The 16,227-nt window shown below is 34.3% G+C and overlaps 2 protein-coding genes across 5 annotated transcripts; both read right to left on the bottom strand.

The window, feature by feature from the left end:
- Positions 1-459: 459 nt before the first annotated feature.
- On the bottom strand, positions 460-2,331 carry LOC105050471 (cysteine protease XCP1). Its single transcript, XM_010930502.4, has 4 exons — positions 1,811-2,331; positions 1,387-1,619; positions 917-1,057; positions 460-834 (listed from the first exon to the last, which is right to left on the bottom strand). The coding sequence occupies exons 1-4, from the start codon at positions 2,262-2,264 to the stop codon at positions 619-621; spliced, it is 1,044 nt and encodes a 347-aa protein (XP_010928804.1). The 5' UTR covers positions 2,265-2,331; the 3' UTR covers positions 460-618.
- Positions 2,332-5,865: 3,534 nt separating this feature from the next.
- On the bottom strand, positions 5,866-15,781 carry LOC105050472 (CMP-sialic acid transporter 2). Of its 4 annotated transcripts, XM_010930503.4 has the most exons (15): positions 15,602-15,748; positions 12,297-12,360; positions 12,116-12,179; positions 11,912-12,023; positions 11,636-11,715; positions 9,979-10,054; positions 9,787-9,887; positions 8,578-8,649; positions 8,318-8,366; positions 8,176-8,217; positions 7,935-8,056; positions 7,769-7,828; positions 7,645-7,693; positions 6,623-6,717; positions 5,867-6,441 (listed from the first exon to the last, which is right to left on the bottom strand). In XM_010930503.4, exons 1-15 carry the CDS (start codon positions 15,626-15,628, stop codon positions 6,384-6,386), a joined length of 1,071 nt encoding a protein of 356 aa, XP_010928805.1. In that variant the 5' UTR covers positions 15,629-15,748; the 3' UTR covers positions 5,867-6,383. The 4 variants fall into 4 exon arrangements, with proteins under 4 accessions (XP_010928806.1, XP_010928805.1, XP_073118408.1 ...); XM_010930504.4 differs by lacking the exon at positions 12,116-12,179 and having other exon boundaries at positions 5,866-6,441; positions 12,253-12,360; positions 15,602-15,781; XM_073262307.1 differs by lacking the exon at positions 12,297-12,360 and having other exon boundaries at positions 15,602-15,779.
- Positions 15,782-16,227: the final 446 nt, after the last annotated feature.

Below are 16,227 nucleotides of genomic sequence, written 5' to 3'. Positions count from 1 at the left end.
GGAAGTCCGCAGGATTTAAAAATTGATCGAGATATTCCGATATGAAAAAAAAAAATTGCTAAAACTTAGCGACAGATATTTTATAATATCAGCTGAAATATTGAAAATAATAAGATTACATATACAGCATATGCATGATAAAATACATTAGAATGACTCCATGGATTTTTCAAGAATGTTGCCCGAAATCCTGAATAGAGCAGTCAATATTGGTTGACAAAGGCGGATATTTTATATGTTTGTATTAGTTGGTGCCTGTATCCTGTTAAGACGAAAATCTTGGTAGCCTGCTAGTGGTGTAACAGAGTCCATTTACATTTAGGATCCAATCCAAGGAAGATCTATACTCGTAAAAGATTCGCATTACTAGATTTGGATTTGGGTTTCTTTTACGAGGTTCTTATCAAGTTTGGAGTCTTAACTTGGTAATCCAAAGTCCATTCTCAAGCATCACAAAGATTTTCTCCATTTCAATTAATGGCATCGCCTGTTTTATTCATGAAGAGAAACAATTGAAAGTTACATCCATGGAAAGGGAAAATAAAAAATAATTTAGAACAAATAAGAAGAAGACCGGATAAAATCAGACATTTTCACGGGATAACATGAGGACATCCCTCACTCATCTTTAGTAGGATAAGAAGCCATCTTGTTTATTCCACAGAGCCCTTCAGGCTTCCCAGTATTCCTTTTCATCCTTATATATCCCTTCTCACCCCATCTCGGCCCCCACGAGTTCTTCACAATGATGTAATCCTGACCCCTGGATGTTCCGTACCCCACGGCTGCCACCCCATGATCCAGTTCATCTCCACAGTGCCCATCAAAAACACCCTGCAAACCATAACAAAATCTCTTCTTAGCTCCCATGGAAGGAAAGTTGCATATAATCACAAACAAATGAGGCAAGACATACCCCACTGTAGAACTGGAAGTCTCTGCCGGAAGCCTCAATACCAACGCTGACAGGCTGGTGGGCTAGTGCCTTCAAGAGGCTCTCTTCGCTGTTCTCCGGCACATCTTCGTAGCCAGTAATGGTGACAGCCTCAAGTTTAGCCTAGAAACAAAATATTAGAGAAGGAAGAACCAATGACCATTAGGCTCTTTGGAGTGTGTTTTTCCAAGAAGATGTAGGAGTTTCACTGGTTAGTAGACCTTGGTGAGGAGGGGTGATGCTTCAAAGTGTAACAAAAAAAATGGAGGTCTAGATAATCTAATTAAAGCTAGCATGTATGAGAGTGAGAAAGGATTTGAATAGGCTAGTAGCAACGCTGGTGACAATTATTAGCCCTTATATTTAGTTAAATAAAGATTCTAAATTGACCAACCAAAAAATTCAGTCAAAACTTGATGGTTGTGGTTAAGTCTGAGCTTGCAATTGTTTACCCTTTTCTCTTCACAAGTGCCTTCTTTCATGAGATAAGGGTAGTCCTCTTCTGTGTGAAGTCCACCATTGGAGACTATGAAAGAGAATGCGTAATCCATCAACCCTCCATTGCAGCCATTGTTGTCTGTATTGCAGTCAATCAGCTCCTGCTCAGATAGTGATGTCAAGTTCCCTGTCACGATCTGGTTTATGCCCTCCACAGCTGCTACTGTCGAGAATGCCCAGCAGCTACCTGCAACCAATCCATGTCTAAGTACATGCCAATGCCTTCAAATTTGCCTTGGTCTATTAGAACAAATTAAGTCTTGTGAGCATAGTAGCAACCAAAGCAGTGGGTGATTGGAGAGAACAAATGAGCTAAACGATAAAAAAAACTCAATGTCTGGATTTATAAGACATGGTTGTTTTGCAATGAGCCCGTACCGCATTGGCCTTGGTTCTTCACGTGGGTCACTGCTCCTTTTTTCCTCCAATCCACTGACTTGGGCAAGTCCGTAGAATCTTCATACCTGAAGTTGGAACTGGCATCCCTCCTCTCTGGCAAGGCAGTCCTCAGTCCAAGGTACGTTGCCTTGAATTCCTCATGGCTTAGGTCGGCAAACTCATTGAGTCCAAGCCAGTAGCTGCTCTTCTTCTTGTTTGTCTCATCGATGTGCTTCAAGTTATCCTTGAAGACCTCAAACCTCCTCAGCTTCTCTTCAAAGCTCTTATAGACCTTGCTGTGCTTCGACATCCAGGACTCAAAAAGCTCGATCAGCCTGTCATGGGAGCTCAAGTCATCTTCCGAGTAGCCGATGATGGAGAAGTCTCGAGGGAGAGCCAAGCAAGTAATAAGGCACATTGAAAGAAGGGAGAGAGTGATGATGGAGGCGGCCATTACTATGAGGTCAGGATATTGTGAGATAATTGTTGTTTCTTCTTGTCTGAGAAACGGAGAGAGTTGGGGCGTCTATATATAGGTTTTGTCTCCCATATTGCTTCCAAGCAAAGTTCTTAAAATTGTTGGAGCAATTGGGGTCAAGAATGCGAATGCTTGAAGCTTGGTTCAGCGAAGCTTTACGTTCGAGCTTGCCAAGCAGAATGATTTATCTTGCGCAGTTACCTGTACCAAGTGTTGAAGGCAATTGTACCACAATCTAGCTGTCAAGATCTACAGCATGCCAAAGCCTCAAGGTTTCAATAATTTCGCCTTCGATCAAACAAACCCTGTGGTTTCATCAGCCACAGATGAAGCAGCAGCGTAAATATCCTCGGCATAAGAAGAAATTTGAAGAACAATCCATTGCCGTCTCTTTTTTTCTCAATGCAGGCCGAACCTGATGTATTTATTATAAATAGGACAGAAATTCAGATACAAACCCAAACAGTTTATTAAATAGAAAATCCAATATCCAATTCACGTAAACGGATCAAATCAAATTAAATAAATTTTAAATAAATTAAATAAATTTGAATGTGTTAAACAAGTTAAGCGAATTGAGCTAAATATGACAGAAACAAATTACGTTGATTTTAAATAGATTAAATAAATCTAAAAATAATTAAATGAATTAGGTTGTAATCCAATCTAATTGTTAAATGCATCAAAACGGATTAAATGGATCCAAAATCTGAAACTAAATTCAATCATTTTGAAAGATAAATTGATTCATTTATGATTTAAATTTATTTATATCAAATCCAAACCTATTTAAAATTGATTGTTTACCGATTGCGGTGACTAGTCTAGTTATTAATTGCCATCCTTGTAATTTAGAAAAATTGTTAAGCCACTATTGGAGCATGACTTCACAGACTGAAGGATAGAGAGGGGGATATTTTTGTTTGGTTTTTGAAATATATCTGTCAAAGATAACTAAGGCAATCATCTTGTTGAATCAATTTGCAACAGCTTCTGTTCCCTGTGCATTGAAGTAGTTTAGCGACAGACATTCTCGACACATTAAAACTAGATGCTTTGTACAACTTTCACGACAAATTTGGCATTGATTTGGATCAATTGAAGGCAAAAATTGTAATGGATATGGAAATATTGTCAACCTTTTATTCAAAAAAAAAAAGGAAAGAAATTGATACGGCAGTATCATAAAAAAAAAAAAAAAAGGCATTTGAAACAATGCATGTGAAACAATTGGCAGATAATTTGTTCTCATAAACAAGAAATTTATTCGAGGAAAAATATTAATTAAAAAAAAAAAACACTGCATTGGCTGTCAAGCTCTTATTTGGTTGAGGTCTATAAAATTCTCTGAAAAAATCTTGTCACATCACACCAAACAGTATGTCACATAAATGCTCCTTGGGTCTGAACACTAAAATAATAATTTTCACTCTCACAGCTAATTATAAGTAAAAAGATCGCTCCGTGCACGATCTAAAAGGGGCTGGCTATACAAAAACTCCAGATCACAGTGAAACAATTTTCCTACCGCACCACAGCTCACCTTCACATTTATACTAAAAAATATTTGGGATAAATCCGTATTTGATTTGTGGCCTTTGAGAGACCAGATTACATTTGTGTTCAGATGCACGTGTGTCAAACAGTTCTGGAGAATATCATAATAATGACTCGAGCAGTGATGGAGTGTTTTATCCTGTAAAAGACCCAGTCCAGAATAGAAGCCCATCACTTCAATTTCAAAGCCGTACCATTTCTATACGGTAAAAATCCAGTGAGCACATATGCACTCAACAAGAGCCCTTTTCCAAAATAATTCAAAAAAAAAACTTAAATATCAAAATATATCAAAACAAAATTTATTTACCAAACTAATGCAAAAAAAAAAACACCATTTTAAATGACGTTTTTTCCCCTTCCACGTCACCCCCCATTTCCACGGTGGCATCGTCCAAAAAAAAAAAAAAAAAGAAGAAACGCCATTTGGAATGGCGTCTTTAAAAACGCCATTTTGAATGGCGTTTTTAAAAACGCCATTCAAAATGACGTTTTCAAATTTTCCCACAAAAAAAAAAAAAAATCGTGAAAAAATGAAAAAATTGATTTTTTAAAATTTGAAATTAATTAATAAATTAAAATTATAATTTTGATTGAAATTAAAAATATAAAGATTTGAATTTGTAATTCATTAAAAAATTAATTTAAAATTTTTATTAAAAATATTTTTTAAAAGATGTCAAAAAAAATCTTAAGAAATAAAAAGAAAATTATCATAGAAAATAAAAAAAAGAGAAAGAAATATGAAAGAAATAAAAATATGAAATTTAATTGAAAAACATCATTCGAAATACTTGTCCTAAAAATTTTTAAAAAAATTATAAATTTTAAAATTTTTAAAAAATCAAAAAAAAAAGAATTATAATGTAAAAATTTTAAAAAATAAAATTTTAAAGATTAATTGAAATTAAAATATTATTTCAAATTACTTTCTCAAATTAAAAATAATTAATTTAAAAAAGATTCAAAAAATTTTGAAGAATAGGATAAAATTTTTTTATAAAAATATAAAGAATTGAAAAAAAAATAGAAATTATAATTGTAATTGAATAACAAATTTTATAATTTTTAATTTTAAGAAATTAGAATTATAATTGTAAATGAAATTAAAAATTATATTTTAAATAACCAAATTAATTTAAATATAAATTTTTAAAAAATATTATAAATAAAAGAAAAAAAATACGTAATAGAATATCAAAAAGATAAAAATGAAAAAAAAACTAAAATTAAAATTTAAAATTATAAAAATTATAAATTAGATTAAAAAAAATATATCATAAAAGAATAAAATTAAATTAAATTAATTACAATTTCTTTTTTAGGGTATTTTATAAATGTGACTTAAAAAAATTAAATTTGAATCTTTTTTAAATTAATTATTTTTAATTTGAGAAAGTAATTTGAAATAATATTTTAATTTCAATTAATCTTTAAAATTTTATTTTTTTAAATTCTTACATTATAATTTTTTTTTTTACAAAATTTTAAATTTATAATTTTTTTAAAAATTTTTAGGACAAGTATTTCGAATTATGTTTTTCAATTAAATTTTAAATTTTTATTTCTTTCAAATTTCTTTCTCTTTTTTTTTTCCTATAATAATTTTTTTTATTTCTTAAGATTTTTTTTGACATCTTTTAAAAAATATTTTTAATAAAAATTCTAAATTAATTTTTTTAATGAATTACAAATTCAAATCTTTATATTTTTAATTTCAATCAAAATTACAATTTTAATTTATTAATTATTTTTAAATTTTAAAAAATCAATTTTCTATTTTTTTCACGATTTTTTTTCTTTTTTTTTGGTGAAAAAATTTGAAAACGCCATTTTGAATGGCGTTTTTAAAAATGCCAAAATGGCGTTTTTAGAAACGTCATTCCAAATAGCGTTTCTTCTTTTTTTTTTTTTTTGGACGATGACACAGTGGAAAAGGGGGTGATGTGGCAGGGTAAAAAACGCCATTTAAAATGACGTTTTCTCCTTTTGCATTAGTTTGATAAATAAGTTTCTTTTTGATATATTTTGGTATTTAAATTTTTTTTTTGAATTATTTTGAAAAAGAGCTCCACTCAACAAAGTTGGGGTCCAAAAGAACGTGCATCATTACATTCTGAGTACAGTCAATTTTGAGACAATGATACAGCAGTCAAAGAATCCATATACCGCACCATGTAAGCATTGCCTTCCTTTGTCTAATTAAAATTCCAAGCCAGTGGTTCTGAATGTCATCAGCCAGCGGGGGAACATCAATGGCCAAGAGCCTGAAAAGAACCAGCATTTACTGCAAGATTACAAGGACCTAACTCTGGCTTTCTTCGCGACCACTTGTACCAATTACTTTGATGAATTAAGAATTGATATGAAGGAAGGTCTAGATTCGATTTTATGCATGTGATGACACTGCCATTAGCACCAACAGCTTCTGTAATGCTGTTTGGCCTTCTGAAACCAATCCCAGTTCCACCGAGATAAGGATATTTAAGATAAGGTAGAAAGAGTTCTGTTCAACCTCCAAGATCTGCACAAAAAAACTCATTTTTGTGCTTGTGGCTTCCCAATAGAGTGTAGATATATCGAGATCGAAACAACCCTGAAAGAAAACATGCAATTAACTTCAACACAAGTGTAAATTTTGGATTTGGGTCCGGTAACAAGGTTGGAGATAGTTTCTATACAGTTTGCACCCTGAGGTTTTCAGAATCTCTCTCCTCAGTCAAAATGAAAAACTAGGGTATCTAATGAAAATGAGGATCTGGAGTTCAGATGCTTACGTAGATCCAAGAAAGAAGGCAAGGGAAAGATGGAAGCCAAACAGAAACACTGATACAACAGCTGTCAGAAGCATTGCCACTGAAGTTGAATAGACCTGTAAATAATGCAAGCACATAACAGTCAGGAAAAACGAAAAAACAAAATTCAAGCAGAGATACATAATTGGAGTCATATTCACTCCTTCGAATAGCTTCTTCTATAGTTCAAAAGTGAGTAAGATAATGTTCTAAGTCAGATGGCTTATGTTAGCTGAACTGCAGGCATATCACCTCTTGCATTTACAGTATAAGGTTTAATAGTGTCACCATTTTGCTGACAAAATGTCGGACCAGCTTGCTGGGGGAGGAAGTTTGATAGATGACATTTTCTGTTTAAACCTTTTTTTTTTTTTTTTGTTCCTTTCCAACTGAAAGAAGCTCATGCTTCTGCAATTATCCATTTTTTCTAATTTTCACACATTAAGAACTATTATCAACCAAAAAGAAAGAAGCATCCAAACTTATCTATACCTATGAGAAATCATTTGGACCACAGATCAGGTATAATATCTTAAATGAAAATTGAAACTTTGCACCAGTGAGTTCGTGAAAAGTGAAAACTAATTTTGTAGAATATTACCAGAGGATTGTTAGCTTGATTTTGAGAAGCAATGGTGCACCTATCTTTAAAGTATGTGAGTGGAACTCCATAAACTACACCTATCTTGGTTTTGCAAGTATGTGAAGGATTTTTATCAGTGAAATAAAGCCAAACAGTCCAAATCTTATCATTAAGCACATAGCATAATCCATTGTTCATTCTGCACATCAGAAAGCAAGCCACTGACCGGAAGGTCAGGGTCATTTTTTTTAAGAGGACAAGGAAGCCCATCAATCCATCCTTTAAATCGATAAGCTTGTGAATCAACTATGAAAAGATGGCATCTTCCATGTGTTTGGGATGCAAAGCTCTACAAGCCTACATAATTAATATAATAGTTTTACTTGATACATAATAGAATGCAGCTTCCGATGTTTTTTACCTTAACAATGTTGTTGGCATACTTCATAACCATTGATACAGCAATGCCACTGCATATAAACCAAGAGAACTCAGATAACTGCAAAATATAGAAACTACATTCTTAATCTTTTGATACAAAATACCTGAGCGCATGATTGAAGATCATGCAAACTGTGATAAATGAATAGCCATGGAAGAAACCTCTGTATGGCAAGGCATAATCAGGTCTAGCAAATTCAAGATAATTGCATGCATTTTAAGATTTAATGATGAATTATAAAAATGCATGAAAGGTTTCTGAATGCTCACTTGTTCATGACTTCATCATAATCCTGAATGCAAATTGCAATCAGATTAAAAACCATACCGAAGATGTACAGCCAGAAGTTCTGCACATTAATATTTCTTGAAGGACGCTTTTTAATAATAGCCTGCATAGAAGTACATTAATATATCGTAGTTGGCCAATGATGGAGACTGAACACAGTTTTTCACACAATATGACAAGAGAAGCAAAGATGCAATCCCATATCCACCTTATTGAGCATACCTCTGTGTATACCCCAGCAAAGCCACTCAGAAGTGCCATGACCTGGTAAAGAAATTTTTGATATTACTATTATAAAGTCCAAATAATTAGGTAAGAGAATTCCTCAAGTAGAAAAAAGTGCTCCATAATATCTATAACTCACAATGGCCATCACCCAACCTTGTAAAGGAGTCTGAAGAACATGATCAGAACTGCATGAAAAATAATGTCTGAGGTTATGGAGTTGACAAACCCAAAATTTGAAGAATAATCACAAGGATATTAGAGTTAATGTGTGTGTGTGTGTGAGAGAGAGAGAGAGAGAGCTTTTGAGACTGGCTACAATTATCATTTAAGTCTAAGAGTAGCTAGAGGACCAATGGATCATAGCAAACCCATGAAGAAATAATATATTATGCTTACGAAGGGTTGAGTTGAGCTGTTGTGCACCCTGCACATAAAAGAATAAAAGCTGCCCACTGGATTTCGCTTAACCTGAAATAAAACAATTGAACAATGGAGCATGCTTAGCATTCGAACTTAAAGGTTTAACAGTTGGTCAGAAAACAGATCACCTAGCAACAGGACAGAAACATTACAAGAAGCAGCAAAAGTAAAGGAAAATCATTGATCAACACAAATCAGAACAGTTTTTTTTTTTTTTTTTTTTAAAGAAAGCTCATGTACTAAAATTTCTGCATATTCATCAAACATGAGAGAAAATAAGAAGGTTTATAACCAAGCCCTACTAATGAAGGTTGCGTACAGGGTAAGTGCATGAGATTTCATTTTATCAGTTCAAAATCTCATCTTGATATGTAGAAATTACTCCGTGTACATGAAACTACATTAACTTCGTCATCGATTGATCTCCCTGAAACCTCAATCAAAACTTCATAAATTTTTAAAATTCTTCAGCCTTCCTGAATCCAAAATGGGGGTTAGAAACCATAAAAGAATGCATGTACAGCTAATAACATTTAACCAAGGAATTTTGGAAAAGGGCAGTAACAACATATAAAATGGAGGATGCTATATACTATGATGATAACAATAACAATACTAATCGAATACCAGTTACCAATACCCATACTGGTTGGGGACTAGTACAACATGATACTAACACATAATGTCCTATATTGATGCATGGTATGTTAGTTGGTGCCGACATAGCAAAGATGACACCAACTACCATATGTCGGTACAATATGGTATCAAAAGGTGTATTGGGTTCCCTACCAGTACAGTATGCCCAGTATGGACTGATTCAAAATTGATACTTCAACCCTTGAATGCTAGGCTGATTGATGTCAACCTTCCCACAAGTTATAGCTATGATGCAGATACTCTCGTAACAGTATGTTCAATGAAATAAATCAAGATTCCATGATGTTTGTCACATAGAAATTCTTGTGGAGGGGCTCCAATTCCCACACCAGTAAATGAAACATCAGAGAAACCAGATGGCATCGGCGATAACAACAACAAAAATTAAAATAAAACCACTTCTATGCATAATATGCAAGAATTATTCAGTAGCCCGAGTTACAATTTCTCCACAGGAGATAAGCAACTGCAGTCACCCATCAGATAAATAAATAACTACATCCCGTTAGACAATAAAGTTCTTACTTCTTCTTTAGGATGATACGGTATAACACACCGGTGCTGATAATATTTAGGTTCTTCAATATCTGGTAAGCAGGGGCATCCACATATGCAAAGATGTAATACTGGTAGCAATAAAATAAAAATTGGTCATGGCGTTTGTTACTGCAAATTATTATTTTTTTAATCATCAGAAGCATCTGTAAAATAGTTTACCTGTAGTAAGTTCTTAATGAGGTAAAGTATTGCGGGAATAGGATAAACACTAACTTCATCAAAAGATGTACTTAACCTGAAAATTACAAGATGGTAAACATAAATCCAATATGGTTAATTTAATAAAGACATGATGTTACATTTAATCTAACTTCTAAACTAGTCAAAAATGCATGGTTGGACACTAGATCGGAATGTTAATTTGTAAGGTTAATATGTATAAAGAATCCAGTAAAATATTAGCAAGCAGACCAACATATCAATTAAAGACAACTTTAATGTGCCAAAGGAGAGGTCTATCCAAATTTTCATTTAAACCAAAGATGAATATAGTAATCCTCCCCCCACCCCCCAAAAAAAAAGTCCCATAGATACCACATGTTTACAAAAAAGAAAAAGGTAGAATCATAGCTAAGGTTAGTCGAACCATCTTGAATTGAGCGATCCAAGGTATATCAAACCAAACTGGCTAGGAATGGATGGTTTAGGCTCTTAAAATGGGGCAAGGGGTGAATCGGTTAGAACCAGGCCAAACCAATCAATTCTGCTCGGTTTCAAGTGATTCTAACTCAATCACCTAGCCAAACCAACCCCTCCTCATAAAGGAAGGTTCAGGGCCATCCAGAATCCTCGTCCCAATGCTTCATCCCCGCTCCTTTTCAAAACCCTACTGCACTTCACTGCCCACTTGCATTGTCACGCCACCTCTCTCATCAATGATTGCCTCCCCAATCTCGGCTCCCCCTATTGCCTGACCCCATCATTGATGACCTTGGCATCCCTTACCTCTTCTCCTTTGATGCCCTCAGCTTCACTGCTCTCCTCTTCTGCATAGTCGCTGCCATTGACGCTCACCTTAGCTTTAGTCTTGCTACTCTTCTCCTCCATGTTGTCACCATCATCAACACCCTCTGGCCTAGCTATCGGCCTCGCTGCTCTCCTCTTTTTTTTTTCTCTCTTTTTATTTTTTTGCTTTTTCCATCCAAAAAGCACCAGGCACCCATGTTAACCTGACCGGTATGCAACTGCATATCATGTGTCGACACCATATGGTATTGTACCATTACGTACTAACCCAGTACTTGACTGGTTTGGGTCACAATACTGATACCTTGATCATAATAATAGCTATAACAAGTTAATTGCTTTCAAAATGAGATGTATTAAAATCTTGCTTATGAAAGTACTTAATTGTCTCAATAGAGCTTAGTGAGAATGCTACAATTTAATAGGATAGACTAAGTATTCTTTATGGTAAAACCTGAATGCTACTTCCGTGCTTAGAATGCTACGTTCTTAGCGAGCATGGCACATCACTATCAGTTTGTTTCTCTTATCACTTCATTCAACTAAACCAAAAATTACTATGGTCAAAACAATTAATTATCATTTGCAGCATATTGTAAGAATTTTAAGTTTCATATAAAACTTAAAAAAAAAAAATTCATGAGATGCTTTAGTAAGTTAAACAACGTTTAACAATCTTGATAAATAATATATAAAAATGTTAAGGCCCTAAGATTAAATAAAATAGCAAGATGTTTCATTCTTATAGGTGGTTTCTACGCAATGTTTTTTTCTTTAATCTTAAATTGTTAAAGAAAATGAACATGTAATCAGGAAAAGGACAACAACTTTCAGTAATAGACGAGCTTACTTGTTGTCTTCCGTGACACCTTGACTTTTCCAGATTCTAGCAAGGGCTACAAGAGAAAATGCACATTTTAAAGCCTCCACCTAGTCAACAAGAATGGAAACGGATAGAACAGTCAAAAAGGGCGGTAAAGACTTCCAAATTCACTACTCTCTCTCACGCACGCATGTGTACACACATAAAAGCAGATATAATTGCCATCCAACATCTCTTCAATTTGAAAGAACTAGTCAACTAGGTGTTGCAGCTTTATTCATTTAACAGCACTGTTATTCGCACCGAAAAGTTTGCTGTTGTCACACTGTATTCATACTTTCCAGCTCTTTTGGACCACACAATCAGTATTGCCTGTGAACTTGTCAGCAATGTTAATGCAAGCGTAACAATTGACCTGCCAAAGAAATAAGTACAACAAGAAAATCACTTTAGATGGCCACTTTATTTCTTTCATCATATAATTTAGACATTCTGCAGTGGTCTTACTTTAGCTTCCAACTAGACTTGTTGTTCAAGCCACCTACAGAGCTAGGCATGCTGTTAGTTACCACTGCAGAAACAAATGCAATTGCATGGTTCAAAAGAATAAGGACATGCAGCTGGAAACCAAAACAGGTATTAACCTATCAAGTGTGGCTTCAGAAATACAGCTTGAACAAAACAATACCACCAGAGAGAGGCTTCCCATGTAGACTCTCTATATCATTTTGAGATGCATCCTCATAGTTTTCCTATAAATATCATAGCAAAAAATTTTTTTTAATGTTTAGGATCAACAAAAAATTACTTATAAAGCCCTCGTAACTATATAGCAGAAAATGAAAAAGCTTCAGTTTGATAGTAAAATCATGACTTGTGGTTACTAGAGGATAGGATTATAATAATCATCGTGATCTTTCTTAGAAGAATGTCTCAAAAGAAACCCAAAATTCAAATAAATAAGGACTTTTTACAGTATTTTGACTTAATATCTGAAAAGAAACCCAAAATTGAAATAAATAAGGACTTTGTAGCAGTATTTTGACTTTATATCTACTAATCTACTGGTACAGACATGTCATTCAAAATGTGTAACCCTGCAATCAAACCCATCCTCCATTGGAAGAACAATCCATTAGAGGGTCCCAGAAACATGTTGAAAATGATTAACAAAAGAAATCTCAACTAAGAATTTGAGCAGATGTTAGAGATTCTCCAGATTGAAGCACAGATTTTGTCTCTTCAATTTATATGCATCGCAAAAATATTCTCCAAAAGCTAAGAAATCAACAAATTATTTCACACTCTTTCCTTGGTTGAGTGACTCACCAGATTATTCGATCAAACTGATCAAGAATTGTTTAATTATTCATAAACCTTATGATTTTTTATGAACAATGCATGATCCTTCCATGGAACATGTCCATTACAAACTAATAATGATAATCATTTGTAATGGTGGTATTAACAATTGTTTATCATTGCTGTGTTTTTCATGTTTATTTTTACTTGAATATATCAATAATCCTACATTATTTATTTTCTTTCAATTTTTTGATTGACAGAATTCGTTATATTTTTTAAGAAATGCTAAGTATTACTTTCAAACTCCAACTATTTAGACTAGCTGATTTGTTCCCAAATGCCAACCTTATGATGATGCTAATCTGCAACAATTTATTCTTAGATTATCAAGAGGTTTAAATGGGAACTGAAAGAAAAGAATGTACAAGAAAAACTGCTGAATTCAATTTGACCAGTTGGTAGTTGCAAAAACGCCAAACATCAACTAACATACATTTTGTGCTACTCGAACAAACAACCAATCCATCATACTCAAACCAATGAACCACCATTTTGCCTCAAAAAGGTTTATATCCCATACGAAAAATTTAAGAGGGCCTATATACCAGCATGGTCATGAATGTATGTTTATATATTTGTGCATATACATCCATGTATATAAATGTGTATCTCTACATAGTAAGTATAAATATACGTATATCTATATCTATATCTATAACTCTACATGCCACCTCCCCCCCCCCCCACCCCCCACCCCCAGCAGCCACACATACACAAATATACATATCATGAAGTAGCACTCGTACCATCTTACCCTAGTCATTTCTCCATCATGGCTCCCCCTGTCCCCCCCTCTGTTACCAAATATGTTTTATCTCCACATATCTCTCTCCACTCATCTATCTGACTCTCCTAAATCTCTCTTAAAAATAAAAACTGATATTAGTAGTCTATATCCTTTACACCAAAAACATGCCTAGATGACAAGTATCATACAAATGATAATTACTGCAAAAATCATGGGACATGAACTTAACCAACACGGGAATTAGTGTATTAAAAAAAGCAAAAAAAAAAAAATCTGAAAACATAAGAAGACAAGACGAAGACGGGTAGTCTATATCCTTTACATCAAAAAATGCCTAGACGACAAGTATCATAGAAATGAATAATTTCTGCAAAAATCATAGGACATGAATTTAACCAACAGGAGAATTAATGTATTAAAAAACGCAAAAAAAAAAAAAAGAAATCTGAAAACATAGGAAGACAAGATGAAGACAGGTATCAACTTCAGAATGAACAAACGAAAATCACTATGAAAGGATAGCAAAGCTTTAACCAAGACAGTTACATAATTCTACAACTATTCCAAGAATCTAAGAACAACAAACTACACTGTGCATGTACAAGTGAAAGATCGTCAGCTCATTACAGATTTCATGACTTCATCTTTCTCCATGGAACAGTATTCCTATGTTAATGGAGGTTCTTCTCTACTCAGATTTCATGCTTACAGGTCTCCGAAGCATATGTTTTGTTTTTTCATACACCGCATAGTGCTTGATTTTACTCTGACAACATTACAGAACTACAGCAACATATTTACCATCTCTACTAGGATCTATACTACAGAGAGCGGCAAAAAGTTCATTAACCTCTTAGACTTTTACAGATGTCTATACTGCAACACTACAGACAGATCTACAACTGAAACATCCTTGATGTTCATGGATTACATATCAATACTGATTTTGGGTTCTGTATTGTTCTATATATTACCAATTGTTTGTTCCAATACTTGGTTACTATGTATATTATTACATCTTTTGGGTTTGTATTTGCTATCTGAGCCTGCTTTTGCTCTTGCTGGCTCCAGTCATGTCCTGTTTCTTGTAAATATCACTTTTGGTGAATAAAAGTTTCACTTACTACCAAAAAAAAAAAAAAGATCGTCAGCTCAACCTAAAATCTATATAGACTGCAAATTACAAGGAAAAAAAAAACAAAGGATGAAAAATGCCTATATTCAAGTAAAATACATCATTGAGTTCGAGTATTACTTAGATTTTATTTGAATAAATCAAAGGTAAAAAAAAAAAAAGAGTATGTAGTCCGAATTTTCTACAGAAAAATGCTTCAAATAAACAACTAGCACCACACAACATCTATTGCCCAACAAATAAACCAAGGAATAACTAATAAACAAATCGAATGCATCGTTCAAGCAAATAAACAAAATAGAATTCCGAATTTGTCCCTAGTTAATCAAAGAAAAGGCCAACCAACCAAAAAACGTAGACGTCCATTCCAAGCGGAGAAAACGAAATCAAACACAAACCCTAGATATGCAAACTATTGAAAACAAGAAACTCCAAAAAACACAACTAAACAAATTCCATCTCTTTAACAGCCTAATAAATGCCTCACATCAACAAACCAAAGCAACTCCAATACTCGTATCAAGAAACTGACAAGAAACACTGATGGCAATTCAAGAAGTTCCAACAAGAGGAGCTTAAGAAGCGCCATTTCTTCACCCAAGAAACCGTCTCTTGGCTCATCAAAAAAATGAAAAGAAAAAGGAAAAATAGGGCCTCCAAGCCACTTTCTTGAATCGCATTCTTGGCATTTGATGCCAAAATATAAGAAACTTAGAAGAAGGGGGGCGTCATATCTCTCTTTTACCTGATCTTTGATTTTTCGGTACTCCATCTCTCGGCGAGTGCGGAGGGAGGAGGCGGAGGGATCTGAGGGCTCACTCTTCTCTTCTCTTCTCTTCACGGGGCTCTCTCTTCTCTTCTCATCACGGCCCGCTGGGCTTCCCACCCCTTTTTAACCCCACCTCGCCGACGGATCCTCGATGGCAATCAAAATATTTATTTTTTCTATAAAATCGGAGCCACATCGGCTGTAAAACACAAAATATAAAAAAAATATGTATCTTCCGCGCGAAAGAAGGATTCACCTTCATTCTTGCCCATCCACCATTGGATCTTCCACTGTCACTTTAGATCTGTGGACTGAGTGATCCGACGGTGGATGGGCGCGAAGGAGGGTGAAATTTATTTATTTTTTAAGCGCGCTGCGTTCCGACGCGGCACGTAGCTCACAGAATCGGACAGGTCTCAGGGCCACCACCTGATGACTTGACGAGAGCATTTGAACGGAAAGATGAATAAAAACAAAAAAGGGTGCATGGTTATCCGATGGGGTGAAATTGGATTTTCTTCGACCTACTCAAATTGGATCCTACAAATAATGAGAAGAAATAAGAGAATTGTAAAAGCAAAATTCTAGTTCCTTTTTATTAA

The sequence above is a fragment of the Elaeis guineensis genome, chromosome 8 (genome assembly GCF_000442705.2).
Source record: "Elaeis guineensis isolate ETL-2024a chromosome 8, EG11, whole genome shotgun sequence".
In the NCBI taxonomy this organism is placed as follows: domain Eukaryota; kingdom Viridiplantae; phylum Streptophyta; class Magnoliopsida; order Arecales; family Arecaceae; genus Elaeis; species Elaeis guineensis.
The sequence above is the reverse complement of the archived record's forward strand: the minus strand, read 5'-3'. Positions and strand labels throughout refer to the sequence as shown.